Source organism: Alnus glutinosa, chromosome 1 (assembly GCF_958979055.1).
Source record: "Alnus glutinosa chromosome 1, dhAlnGlut1.1, whole genome shotgun sequence".
In the NCBI taxonomy this organism is placed as follows: Eukaryota; Viridiplantae; Streptophyta; class Magnoliopsida; order Fagales; family Betulaceae; genus Alnus; species Alnus glutinosa.
This window is the reverse complement of record NC_084886.1, coordinates 3981776-3994993: the sequence shown is the minus strand read 5'-3', so window position 1 is coordinate 3994993 and position 13218 is coordinate 3981776. Positions and strand designations below refer to the sequence as shown.

At 36.3% G+C, this 13218-nt stretch overlaps 1 protein-coding gene across 3 annotated transcripts; it reads left to right on the top strand.

The window, feature by feature from the left end:
- The first annotated feature begins 7757 nt into the window (after nt 1–7757).
- LOC133866846 (nucleobase-ascorbate transporter 6-like) lies at nt 7758–13218 on the top strand. Of its 3 annotated transcripts, none has more exons than XM_062303509.1 (15): nt 7758–8000; nt 8326–8455; nt 8779–8876; nt 9007–9183; nt 9303–9403; nt 9927–10002; nt 10165–10224; nt 10306–10490; nt 10747–10843; nt 11647–11733; nt 12007–12065; nt 12163–12254; nt 12338–12415; nt 12522–12682; nt 12823–13218. In XM_062303509.1, the coding sequence occupies exons 2-15, from the start codon at nt 8347–8349 to the stop codon at nt 13039–13041; spliced, it is 1599 nt and encodes a 532-aa protein (XP_062159493.1). In that variant the 5' UTR covers nt 7758–8000; nt 8326–8346; the 3' UTR covers nt 13042–13218. The 3 variants fall into 3 exon arrangements, with proteins under 3 accessions (XP_062159493.1, XP_062159488.1, XP_062159501.1); XM_062303504.1 differs by having other exon boundaries at nt 8323–8455; XM_062303517.1 differs by having other exon boundaries at nt 8317–8455.

Below are 13218 nucleotides of genomic sequence, written 5' to 3'. Positions count from 1 at the left end.
TTTTATCTTATAATTAATAGGACTTTTAGTTTAAAAGGCTAATTCATGAAAAATGTTCTTGAATGGAAATATGAATTTAATTTTTTATTTAAAAAACCAGTATTTTTTTTGAATTTTTTATTTTTTACAAAATAAAATCAAAATTACGTAAATGCCACTCAAAATACCCGCCCCGCCCCGCAATCCCCGCCCCGCGCGAACCCTCCCCGCAGTGAACCGCCCCGCACGGTTACTCTTTAATAAATGTGGTTTGCGGGTTGGAAAATTTTCAACCCGCAAAGGTGCGGGGCGGGGCCAAAAAATGCGAAAATCCGCCCCACCCCGCCCCATACCCACCCCTAGTTGTATGTGGTATTTATAGCCACCATGTTTTCTTGACCGAGAGCTTATATTGAACCCTTTGATCCCTTTCTCTGTTAGGAAGAGACAAAGTTTTTGAAAATAACTTCCAAAAAAAAAAAAAAAAATTACCGTTAAGAAAATACAAATTATTTAAAATATGGCTTGTTGGGATGTATATATATATATATATAAAATATGAATAGCTAAAATAGAAAAATATAATTTTTAAAGTTACAAATGAGTTAAAGACTGTTGAGTCGGATGCGGATGCCATTAGATATCAAATAAGTGAAAGCATATGGAGGAAAATAAGGGTTATCTGCCTCAAGGATTCCTAATTCTGAGAATGAAGATGGATAAGAACGAATGCCAAAAAAGAATGTTTCTTAACTTGAAAGGGAGAGAAGAGGAGGATAAATACTTTTATCCTTTCTTTGTGTTCTTGTCATAAGGTGGGTAGTATCTCAGGCAATGACCATAACTTGCTCCTCTCTTTGGATCCTGCGTATCTATAATTTCATCCACCTACAAAATTCCTCGAAAATATAAACACAAATTTTAAGAACAAATTCCATTTTTTTTCACAATCCCCGAGAGACTCTTCTTGTTCTTGGGACCTGCATGCGTCCTATTTTATAGCTTTTGGGGCTTTTTGACTTGTATAATTGAAGGAAACAGTAAAAGAAAGTTAGAAAGCACTTTGGCAGAATCACTTTTATGAACAAAATTCTTCTCCCTAAATTAATTTATGTACTTAAAAGAGTGTATAATTATTTTTAAGAATAGATATTAGTTTAATATAAAATTCTTCTAATTCAGTTTAGCGTAAACAATTTAAAACTCGAGTTTGCAATAATTTAAATCTAAGATTCCTGTCAATTTTTTTTTTTTCTCTCAAATAAATAATAAATATGACATAAAAAAAAAAAAGACTTTTCTCATATGGGGGAGAAGTGATGTGGTTGGCGGAATTCTGATTTCTGGATCTGAAAAAAAAATGCGGGACCCATGTTTAGTCGAAAGTAGGGCTTTAGGCACGTGCTGAAATGGAAGTCAACATGTAAACTCTTAAAAAGTTAGCTTAATTCCAAATCCATGATTTTTCATGATATATTATTTTTCACTCCTTACCATCAAAAGATCAAATCACTCTTGAAATGGACAATCATAAACCACACACAATCTCACGATCCAATCATTCCCGAAATGGACATCATTAACCGCGGGTGGGAATCTTATCAAATATATTTCCTGAATTTCAGGGCAGTAAATAAGAGAGGGGCCGGGGGGGTTTGAGTGCTCTACAGAAGTGGGACTCCAATTAATTTTAAGTTGTCCAAGACACCCGAGCCTCCGTACCCCCTCTCGATCATTTCGTATCCAAATTTCTTGTAATAATAAATAATGGTTAGTGGCTTTTATGGCCATCAAAGTAGTAGAAATTATGTCCCAATAATAGAGTAGCTCAATCGATCGGAGAATAAATTTTATAAAATAGAGATTATTCGTTCGAATTCTCTTTCTCCATTTTGTGTGAACATATCAAAAAAGTTGTAAAAATTATAATGGTTTAGTGGGCCGGTTAAAAATCGGTCTGCATTCGTTATTTGCTCGCTTGAATGGGTAATAGGCAAGTTTTTAGCCTATAACTTTGGGTGGGCAGATGCATTATATTGATAAGCGAAAGTAAATATCATCTACCCGTATTAAAATGACGTCTTCTTTTATAATTATTTTCCTTCCTACCTCATTTTCGAATAACAACCATTTCATTCACCGTGTCCCAACATTTTCTCTCTTCTCGTTCTCTCTACAACACTCCTCTGACCTTTTTATTTACCAGTCAACGCCATTTAAATAATCAGTCTACGGTAAGTGTACCTGTTTCATATTCTTAAGAGGTTTTTTTTTTTTTTTTTTTTTTTTTTTTTTTTTTGGTTGATTTGATAAATGTTTGATCTATTTGTTTCAAATAACCTTTTTTTTTTAAATAACTTAGATCTAATACCTAAGACAAAGAAGACGAAGAATTTATGACCATGAGCTTACAACTCACACCAAGTCAATTTCAAAGCTGATAGGAAGAGCCAAACTCAGTTTTCATAAATAAGATGGAACATGAAGCAATTGTTAGGGATGGTTAGTAAAACAAAAAATGCTCGCCAGTGAACGGTTACGAGCAATAGTTACTCAAATCCAGGGGCAGAAAATCATTGTTTTTGCCCGTATAGGGAGGTGTACATTCTAGGGGAAATTACTTGTTGATGTGTTTTTGAGAGTCAATTAGCTTTTACCCTTATGAGTTATGCCTTGGTAGTTTGTGGCCAACATCATCATAAGAGCTTCTATTATAAAAAATAAATAAATTCGGAGGCCTTCTTTACTTGGTTTGGACTTGAATTTGCGAAACGGCGACAAAAGAGATAGACAGAAGTTTTCAAAAGAAAATGTAGCCGAAAGTGGCTTTTAGCAAAGATACAAGTTGCCGGTCATCGGGTTGTTGTGTTTCAATATCCACAAGAACGTAATGCATTTGCCATGGCTTCTCAATTCTCAGTTCCGCGCGCGCCTTGCTTTGTCCCACGCGTTTACAATGTTGTCCAAAAGAAGGTCGGAGCAAGATGACGGTGGCACTTTATAAAAGGTGATTTTGGATTTAAACAAGTAATCTCAATGCGTCAATTTGATATATGCTTTTACAAAAAGCGGTTTTCGTTTAAATTTTTGGATTTAAAATTGATGAGGGGGAGGAAAAGTAACGGAGAAGCTAATAATAATGGCTCCGATTGTTGATTTTGTTTTTTGAAAAATGTTTTAATGTGACATAAATTTAAAAATAATTTTGAATGTCTTGTATTTTTAGTTATCTTTTAATTTTTTGTTTTGAAAACCGAAAACAAAAGAAAAAATAAAAAAATTTATCAAATAAATATTTATTTGATACTTTAACATTCTTTCTTGGACAAAGATTTATTCCTTACATGTAGACTTAAACTCTCTCACAACAAGTGAAATCCAACATATAAAATATTTAACTAAAATAAAGTAAATTATGGAGTCATAGTTCAAACTCATAACTTTTTCTTCTTCTTCTTCTTCTTTTTTTTTTCTTCTTTTTTTTTTTTTCTTTTTTTTTTTTGTATATCATATTAAATCACTACTTCTTCCTCTTAAGGAAAAAAGAAAAAAAAGAGTCAATAATAAAGAATGAATTTAAGCTTTTAACTAATACTTTAACAATTTGTAATCACAAAAGACTAAAATAACATAATAGGATCCTACAACAGCGGAGGCCTCACGCCTCCTCCTCCCGGCTTTGTTTTTTGTTTTAGTTTTCCCTTGGCCGTTAGGGCCAGGGTTTCGTTCCCCCTGGGTCGTTTTCCCAGTGGTGGTTGTTTGTCTCCAAGCCTTTAGGGCTGTTGGAGTTTGCTTCCTCCCAGTGTTTCACTGGTGGAGGTTGTTTTGGTTTTGATTGTTGTTTTTTTCTTTCTTTTGCTTTGTTTCGTCAAGCAGAGGCTTTGGTTTTTGGCTCGTGGAGACAGATGGTTGTTGGAGAAGGGCTGACGGAGATGGCGGTCAAAGCTAGATCTATTAACCTCGGTTGGCTCTCCTTCAACAAGAATCTTCCTGTGGCGGTCTTCGGCCCTCTCCGGTCTCGAGAGTCACCTGGCGGGACCGTGTTATTCTCTCCTGTACGGCGCGTGATCTGCACACGCCAGGGGTTTCCCTTCCAGCCCTCGCGCGTGCGGGTTATGGCTTCTTCCTCCGGCTTCGCAAGGTGCTGATCTGAAATTCTGATGGTCGTCCGTTGATGGGGAGGTTCCCAGAGACGATGTGTGTCCTGTATGCGCTGACTGTTCCGGCCGTTTGTTTTCCTGTGCTTGTTTCCTGAGTTTCTCTGTTTTGTTTGTAAATCTTTCCTTTGTTTCACAGTTTACCGGTTTCCGGTAGCTGCTTTAAGTTAGGGTATACCCTAACTTTGTGATTAGAGGTTCTTCACCTCTAGTTACTGCTTTCGGCCTTTGGCCTTGGTCTTAGCTTCGCCTTTGGGCGTATGTAAATGCCTTCTTGCTCTGATCAGTGTATTTGTTATGATCTTTGTAACCTGTGGGTGCTTTCCGGGCGATTGTTCCGGAATTGATGAATGAAGAAGGTTTTTACGTTCAAAAAAAAAAAAAAAAAAAAATCAGCGGAGGCATTGGGGGCTTGGAGGGCAGTTCGTCTCTGCTGAGAGATGGGTTTTTCAAAGCTTGTACTAGAGGGGGACGCTTAAGTGGTTGTTTCGGCTCTCAGGTCTGAATCACCATGTTGGAGCTCCTTCAGCCATGTTCTTGAAGATACCAGAACCCTATTGCAAGGTTTCCAATCTGTTGAGGTGCATCACATTCGAAGAGATGCTAACCGTTCAGCTCATGTGTTAGTTAAGTCTGCTTTAGAGTTCATGTTGGATCAATTATGGATTGGGGATGCCCCTTCCTATATCCACTCTACTATTCTTGTTGAGCAATCATCTTTTATTTAATTAATGAATTTGAAGATTTACTAAAAAAAAAAAGTTAGGGTCTTTTTCATTTTGTGGTCAATATTTAAAATTGATGCATTTAACGATGCAAATAATATCAATGTTTAGGGTTAAACACCTTTAGATCCCTGTGCCTTTATCAAATAGTTACTTGGGTTTCAAAAAGGAGAAATGTTTGACTATACACTTCCATCGTATTCCTATCTCACCCTTGTTTACATGAACCAATAATGTGAGAGATAGTAGAGAGAGTGTAGTGAGACTCTGATATTTTTAACAATATTATTAGTCCATGTAAACAAAGGTAGTTAAGATAAGAATGAAATGAGAGTGTATAACTACGTATTTCTCTTCAAAAAGTGACATAAGTGGTCCAAGTATTTTTCATGTTTATTGGTTTACTCATTCCGTCTATATTCCATCAAAAAATTTAATAGATTATGTGCCACATGTTCAAGCGCCACATAAAACTAATATGACACGGCCATTTGTCACTGCCACTGCCACTGCCACTGCCAGTGCTACGTGTCCATTCTTTTTAGGTCCACATTTTACTTAAATATATAGATGAAAAAAAAAATGAAAGTAATTGTCTAGTCGGGAGAAAACCCACTCTTGGGATGAGATCTCCCCCGGAACCCACCAGCTGGGTGGGATCTCTCCGGCCGGGCTCTCCCACATGTTGGCTGCGAGGTGAGATCCCACCACGCTGATAGGTTGCATGGCAGCATGGGTGATCCCATATTCCCACCACTAGGGTGGGTGATGGGGTGAATCCCCCCGTGGAATTGTGGATCGTGACCCCTAACATGTAGAAAAGTTCCCACTCAGCGACCTGACAATTACCTCCATTTTCTTTTAAATGAAATGTTGAAGTGGCAAAAACGAACAAATAGTTGTGTCTTATTGGCCTTACATAGTTACATGGTGGTCTGAACCTGTAGAACAAAATCCGTCAAACTTTTTTTTGGTGAAAAATGATCAGAATGAATAATAATAAAAAGAAAAAGATAAAAGGGAAAAACTTAAGGAGCTAGCACTTGTGTTGCTTTATAATAAATTTTTAATATTCAGATAGGTGTTTGATAAAGGGCCTAAAGGCCAAAGCAAAGGATCAAGATGGTATTTAATCCTATTTTCTAATTAATGTACCCTTTAAAAAAAAAAAAAAAAAAAAAACCCCTAGGGCCATAGGGTCTCTTTAATCGTTGTCTTTCTTTCATTCCATTCTTTTCTAAAGTTGATCATTTATTATTCTTGTCATTATGCTTTGGGGTTAGCGAAAGCAATGCGTGGGGCCATTGTTTTTATTTTATTTATTCTTCTGGATAACAAAAGGGCAAAGAGGGAGGGAACCTTCTTAAGTTACTTGAATGGAAGGGTGACTGGGTGAGAGTCGTGAGACACGTAGGAAAGTTGTAGACAAATTCTCAATATATACCCGTGAAGCCTCACCAAGTAACCCAAATCCAATGAATTGAAAGTAACGTGACCATTACTTACAAAAAAAAAAAAAAAAAAAAAGAAAAAAAAAGAAAAAGAAAAAAGAAAAGAAGAAAGTAACGTGACCAATTAATTTGCATCGATAAATACATAATCCTACAACTGCTATTATTTATTTGGTAATATACGTACAATTAATGCATGTCTCAAATATTATGATATCATTCCTTTTGGCTAAACACGTAGAGCCACACACCATGGTGGCATGCACAATAGTATAGGTTTTACCTATTCATAAGGAACTCACCTATTCGAACAGTGAGTACTTGCTCAACCAGATAAATATAAATTATCGAATATGTATTCAAACAAATAGGTCTGAACAACATTTTACATTTTTACATGAAGAAATCGTATTATACAAATCTCCATCCTTTAAGAGCATTAACAATGAGTTCTTTATATTTGATTTTTCTCTTACAATTTAACAAAATTCACAAATTACCATTTAACATTCTTGATAGACCTTATAAATTATCGAACACCTATTTAAACAAATAGGTCCGAACAACCTCTCACATAAAGGGCCGGTCTTATTGTACAAATCTCCATCCTATAAAGAGCACTCAAAATGAGCTATTTATATTTGGTTTTTCTCTTACAATTTAACAAGAATTACCATTTAATAAACTCTTTTTAATACATTAAATAATTTTGGTAGTTAACTTAATATTTATTCAAAGTATAAAAATATTTAGAGAATTTGTTGTTTAATAATTCTAAAAAGTAATTAACTAGCTAAATTAATCAAACTAAACTTTTAAAGTGAAATTTATTTTTCTCTTAAAAAACTCATTGTGATCGTTCTAACGGCTGCACAAGGATTTGAGCAATGATACTGACATACTGACCCCAAAACGCTGCATGTTTGTGTTGTGCCAATCTTTGTATAGACGCGTATTTGAGTGTGAGCAGGAGGACTCCAAGTTTACCCTGGACGTATGGTTTCCAGGTTGTACAAGACGTGTCAAGACAAAATGGGGGGTTGTGTGTACGTTTCACACAAACTTGAGAAGCATTAATGGTGGACTATTCAGTTCTTCCTTTCGTGCAACCAAATCTAAAACCTCTTTATCGTTTTCTTCAAACTAGTTACGGTCCCATTGCTGTCTTTTAGATTCTCTCAGTCACAGTAAAAGACAACGTTGCTGTAGTAACTGGAGGACGAAGATTTACAGAACAAAAGATCTTCATTTTTCGCTGTCCGGCCTCAAAGTTTAATAATAAAATAAAAGTAAGTAAATTAGATTGGTTAAGGTGACGGTGGAGAAGCTTTTATACCAACTTTATCTTTACGCGATTGAAGAAAAGAAGGCAGACCCATAATAAAAAACTGCACCTCATATTACAAAAGAAATGAAGAGATTCCTTTGGAAATTAGGAGGAAGGGAAACACTGCCTCCTTTTGCTTTTGTGTTTCTTCTTTTCCATATCTTCTTTTACATAGCTTCACACTCCCTTTTAAGTTTCTTGGCCTCCAAGTGGGTCTTGAGCTGTAAAATAACGCATACATTACTTACATTAAACACACTCCTGGATTCTCCAAGTTGTTCTAGTGTGTGAACTTTTCGAGAGAAGGGTTTTCACTGCAATGCTTGCTTTCTGATAACTGCTACTCCTATTATACTCATAAGTGAGTTTTGCTATTCCTTATTTCAGTTATTTGCTTTGGTTGCTGATCAGAAAAAAAAAAAAAAAAAAAACGAAAGTTACTTGCTTTGTTAGAGTAAGTTTTGGTCTAGCTGGTTTCTTAAGGTGTTTTGTGGTGGCGTGGTATACCAGTTGTTTTTGGGGTTCGTGACATCTGGGTTTTCGCGAAGATTTTCTGATTTATTTTCTTCTTTTGGGGCTGTGAGAATTTTTTGGAGTTCGGGTTTTTGTTTGGATATTCAGAAATTGTGGTGTGTAAAGGACTAATCTTTTTTTCTTTTTTTGGGTTTCTCTTTGAGAGAAAGAAGTACTCAGGAAGGGAAAGAAGCATGGCAGGAGGACCTGCGCCACCGCCAAAACAAGAAGAGCTACAGCCACATCCAGTCAGAGATCAGCTACCAAGCATATCTTACTGCATTACTAGTCCTCCTCCATGGCGTGAGTGTCTCTTTAATCTCATTGACTTGAATGATATCTATCTAGTTTATACTGTGAACATCACTTTTTCAGTTCCACTGAAAAAGGGGCTGAATATTTGATCCTTAGTCTCAGCAAATGCAAGTTTATTGGTCAACAATCATTATATTCATGGGGTCCTTCTGTGCATTACTCTGCATTTGATGGTGGTGAACTTTATGGAACTTTGTTGATAAATATCACACTAACAAGTTTTTGATGTTTGTTTTTAATTTTTAAAACATACATTCATTTCTCAGAAATGTATCATTGCTTTAAATTGAGGGTTTGTTTTTCAAATGCAGCCGAGGCAATACTACTTGGTTTCCAACATTACCTGGTGATGCTTGGCACGACAGTTTTGATTCCCACATCTCTTGTTCCGCAGATGGGGGGAGGCAATGTAAGCCTTGACAAAGACAATAACAATTGGACACCAGCTTTGCTGTTTCTTGTTTTTGTATCTGGTATATGGATGTTTCCGTATTATATAGGTTGTAATCCATAATTTAGAATACGATTTTCATTTTTAGGAGGAGAAGGCAAAAATGATTCAGACAATATTGTTTGTGGCTGGTTTGAACACATTGTTTCAATCATTTTTTGGGACTCGCCTACCTGCTGTGATCGGAGCTTCTTATAGTTATGTGCCAACAACCATTTCAATCATTTTGGCAGCTCGATACAGTGACATTTTGAATCCTCAAGAGGTTGGCTCACTGGAATCCCATCTAGTTTGGTGCCTTCCTTTTTCTTTTTCTTTTTAAAAAATTTGTTATTATTATTTATGTCATAATCCTGGTTCACCTGATTTTTTATGTCTGTACAGAAATTTGAAAGGATAATGCGTGGAATCCAGGGTGCTCTTATTGTTGCCTCAACTCTCCAGATTGTAGTTGGCTTTAGTGGCCTTTGGCGTAATGTTGCAAGGTTAGTACTTTGTAATTAAGATGATTGAAATCAGCTGAATTGGTGCTCCATTGCTTATCTGCACAAGCTTTTGTTTATTATGTAATCAATGGATGCTGTCACTAAGAATTCATTTTAGAGTAGTCTCGTTTGTTCAAAATATGCTTGTTTGATGCAAATGTGAACTCTTGAGTGTTAGAATATAAAATTAAATAATAAAATTTATCACTTTCTATCAGCTTAAGCTTTTGGAATAAGTGATGATTTAACATGGTATATTAAAGCGAAGGTTTTGAATTTGAACATTTGTCTCTGTCATTTACCTTTTAATTCATCAATTTCTATCAGCTTAAGCTTTTGGGATAAGCAGTGTTTAACTAACTGCAATGAATATTCCACCACTCTAAATTTTCAATTAAACACAAACCTAATGGGGGCCCCAAAACATCCAAGATTGATGGATTGGGTTTTTAATCTTTGTCTGTTATGCTGCAATTCCTCCTAATCTTAAGTTGCTAAGTTCTATGTTTCTTTATTTATCCAGGTTCTTAAGTCCACTTTCTGCTGTTCCCCTGGTCGCCTTGTCAGGTTTTGGGCTATATGAGTTTGGTTTTCCTGTGGTATGTATCTATGAACTTCCAACAACAAAAGAGTGTCAATGCCACTTCTTTCCCTCTGCTCCCCCTCCTCCCCAACACCCTCTTCCCCCTTTCTTTACTATCTCATTGAAATTGTATCTAATTTTACTATATATGTTATTGACTATGACTTTGAATGTCTAGCTTGCAAAATGTGTGGAGATTGGGCTGCCACAACTCATCATTCTAGTATTATTTTCACAGGTAACTTTCAATCATCATTTGCAGTTATTTCTCTTTGCTAAGCATAGGCAACCATTCTAAACATGAAGTCTATGATTGCAGTATTTACCTCATTTGATACATGGGCATAGGCCTGTCTTTGATCGCTTTGCTGTTATATTCTCGGTGGTGATTGTTTGGATTTATGCTCATCTGCTCACTGTGGGTGGGGCTTACAAGAATACAGGGCCTAAAACTCAAATAAGTTGTAGAACTGATCGTGCTGGAATCATTGGTGCTGCTCCATGGTAAGGCTCTTAGAGTTATTTTTCTACAGTTACAATGTTATGTTTTTTTACTGGATTTCAGTTCATACATTGCTAGAGGTCTTACACTTGAACAAATTAGATTGTTTTCATTAATTATGTGGGTGGTGTACTGTCCAACTCATGATGGGAACCAGGATCATCAATTTGTTTCTTGCGCACCTGAGTTGTCCAGACAAATGAGGTGTCATTTTGCTGATTACTGGTCCTTATTGTTGTAAATCGCTGTTTGCTGCAGGATAAGAGTTCCATATCCTTTTCAATGGGGAGCTCCTACTTTTGATGCAGGAGAATCTTTTGCTATGATGGCTGCTTCATTTGTTGCTCTTGTAGAGGTTGGTTTATGTTTGTACTCGTGAAATATATTTCCATGAGCTCATTGTTACTTTGTAGAATACTGTCAAGCACTTGGATAGAGCTTGCTTGCGCCTTATGGAACGCTTTCTTCAGCCTCTTCGGGTTATCTTGGGTTATTCTTAAATGGTTGTTGATTTGCTTGCTTGTTGGTGGACTGTTGGTAGCACTTAGAGTGCCGTTGTATGGAAGATGATGCCTTCTTGCCTCTTGTAGTGTATTTGGAGGGAAATGAATGATAGGAGTTTTGAGAACCGCGAGAGGACGTTGGAGAACTTAGATCTTTTTTCTTCTATGCTGTATTTGAACAGTGGCTTTTGCATACCTGCCTGTGCTTAATTTTCATGATTTCCTTGTTCGTTTTTCTCCTTTTAGCTAAGTGTCCTCTCTTGTATATTCCTTGTGTACTTGGGGTGGCTTACACTTTCTTTTCTTTTTTTTATACATCTTGATTACTTATATAAAAAAGAGACTGTCAAGCAACACTTCTTTTCTTTTCTTTTTAATTAGTTGCTCATACTGCATCTTGAAGGCAAAGCATTGTCTTAATATTTGTTGATAAGCTACTGAATTAAACTTTCCCCCTATTATAGGCAAATGCTTGAATTTTTGCTCTGCTTATTGCCGCCCTCAAGAAAATAATAACCAAATTATTTTAATACTTGATTACATGAAATTTCTTATAACTTTTGAATATTTGGTATGGATTGTGGTTTATTTCGTTAGAAGTGAAAAATGAATATATTGATGTGCTCATTTTTTGAATAATTTTATGATTGAACAGTCCACTGGTGCTTTCATTGCCGTGTCAAGGTATGCAAGTGCAACTCCAATTCCCCCTTCAGTTCTTAGCCGTGGTGTTGGTTGGCAGGTAAACAGGTTATGATTTCTTGCCTTCAGTTTTGCCCTCATCTATATAGGTGACTCCTTTAAATAGTATAGGATGAATAAATCATTGTATAGCAATTTAATATCCAAGACCTTTTAGTTGCCCTGCATATTTATCGAAACGATATGGTTAGCCGGTGGGATCTGACTATTATAAAAATGTTTTTCTGGGTGATTTCATACCTGAAGAAGTTGTTTTTATTTTTTTTAGTCTTCTCACTTTTTAACAATTATATTGTAAATTTTTTAATATCAGGGAGTGGGCATTCTGTTCTCTGGGATATTTGGAACTGGAAATGGGTCATCGGTTTCTGTGTAAGATTCTTGTTCAAAATCACCACATACATAGAAATATTCTAATTTATCAGTACTTAGCTAACTTTTTTCTACTGTTCTTCATTATACACTCTAGTGAAAATGCAGGTTTGTTAGCATTGACTCGTGTAGGTAGCCGAAGGGTTGTCCAAATATCAGCTGGATTCATGATCTTCTTTTCCATCCTTGGTAAATGATTCATGTAATAGATTCACACTTGATCTATCTCTCCTTGTTGAAAGTATGTATTTTTGACATGTGTGGCTGTCCAGGAAAATTTGGAGCTGTCTTTGCTTCAATCCCAGCCCCAATCATTGGAGCTTTGTACTGCCTGTTCTTTGCTTATGTGGGTAGGTGTTGTTATTAACTTCTGTAGCTGGTTCTATTATCATAGTTCAATTGATCAATTCAAGGTTGGTTTGTTTGTTTGATATTTTTCATATTTCACATGAACAGGTTCAGCAGGCCTCAGTTTTCTTCAGTTTTGCAACTTAAACAGCTTTAGAACAAAGTTCGTTTTAGGCTTCTCAGTTTTCATGGGCTTATCAATACCTCAATACTTCAATGAGTATACACTTGTTAACGGCTATGGTCCTGTCCACACAGGAGCAAGATGGGTACAGACATGGCTTCTCTTCTCCTATCCTCTTTCTATCTAGCTTCTTAAAACTTCATCTTCTTTACAGACCCTTTGTTTTTTCCTTCGTTGTGTCAAGTTGTTGAGGGGTTTAATCAAATCTCTTTCTTATTTTGGCAGTTCAACGATATGATCAATGTACCCTTCTCATCAGAACCATTTGTTGCTGGTTTATTGGCTCTGTTCTTGGACTTCACACTGCACCAGAAAGACAGCCAAACCAGGAGAGATAGAGGCATGCATTGGTGGGATAGGTTCAGGAATTTCAAGACGGACACAAGAAGCGAGGAATTCTATTCTCTGCCCTTTAACCTGAACAAGTTTTTCCCATCTGTTTGATCTTTGGGACATGTAGTTTTGAAGTTGTGTGACCAAGTTATGCGCTACTCCTATATCTTGCTCTGTGGGCAATCACATTCTGAAACGAGGATCGCATTTCTTCTTCTTTGATCGTTATTTGTTAGACGCTGTAAATCAACTTAGTAGTATGATTGTATGAATATCCTATTTTTGGCA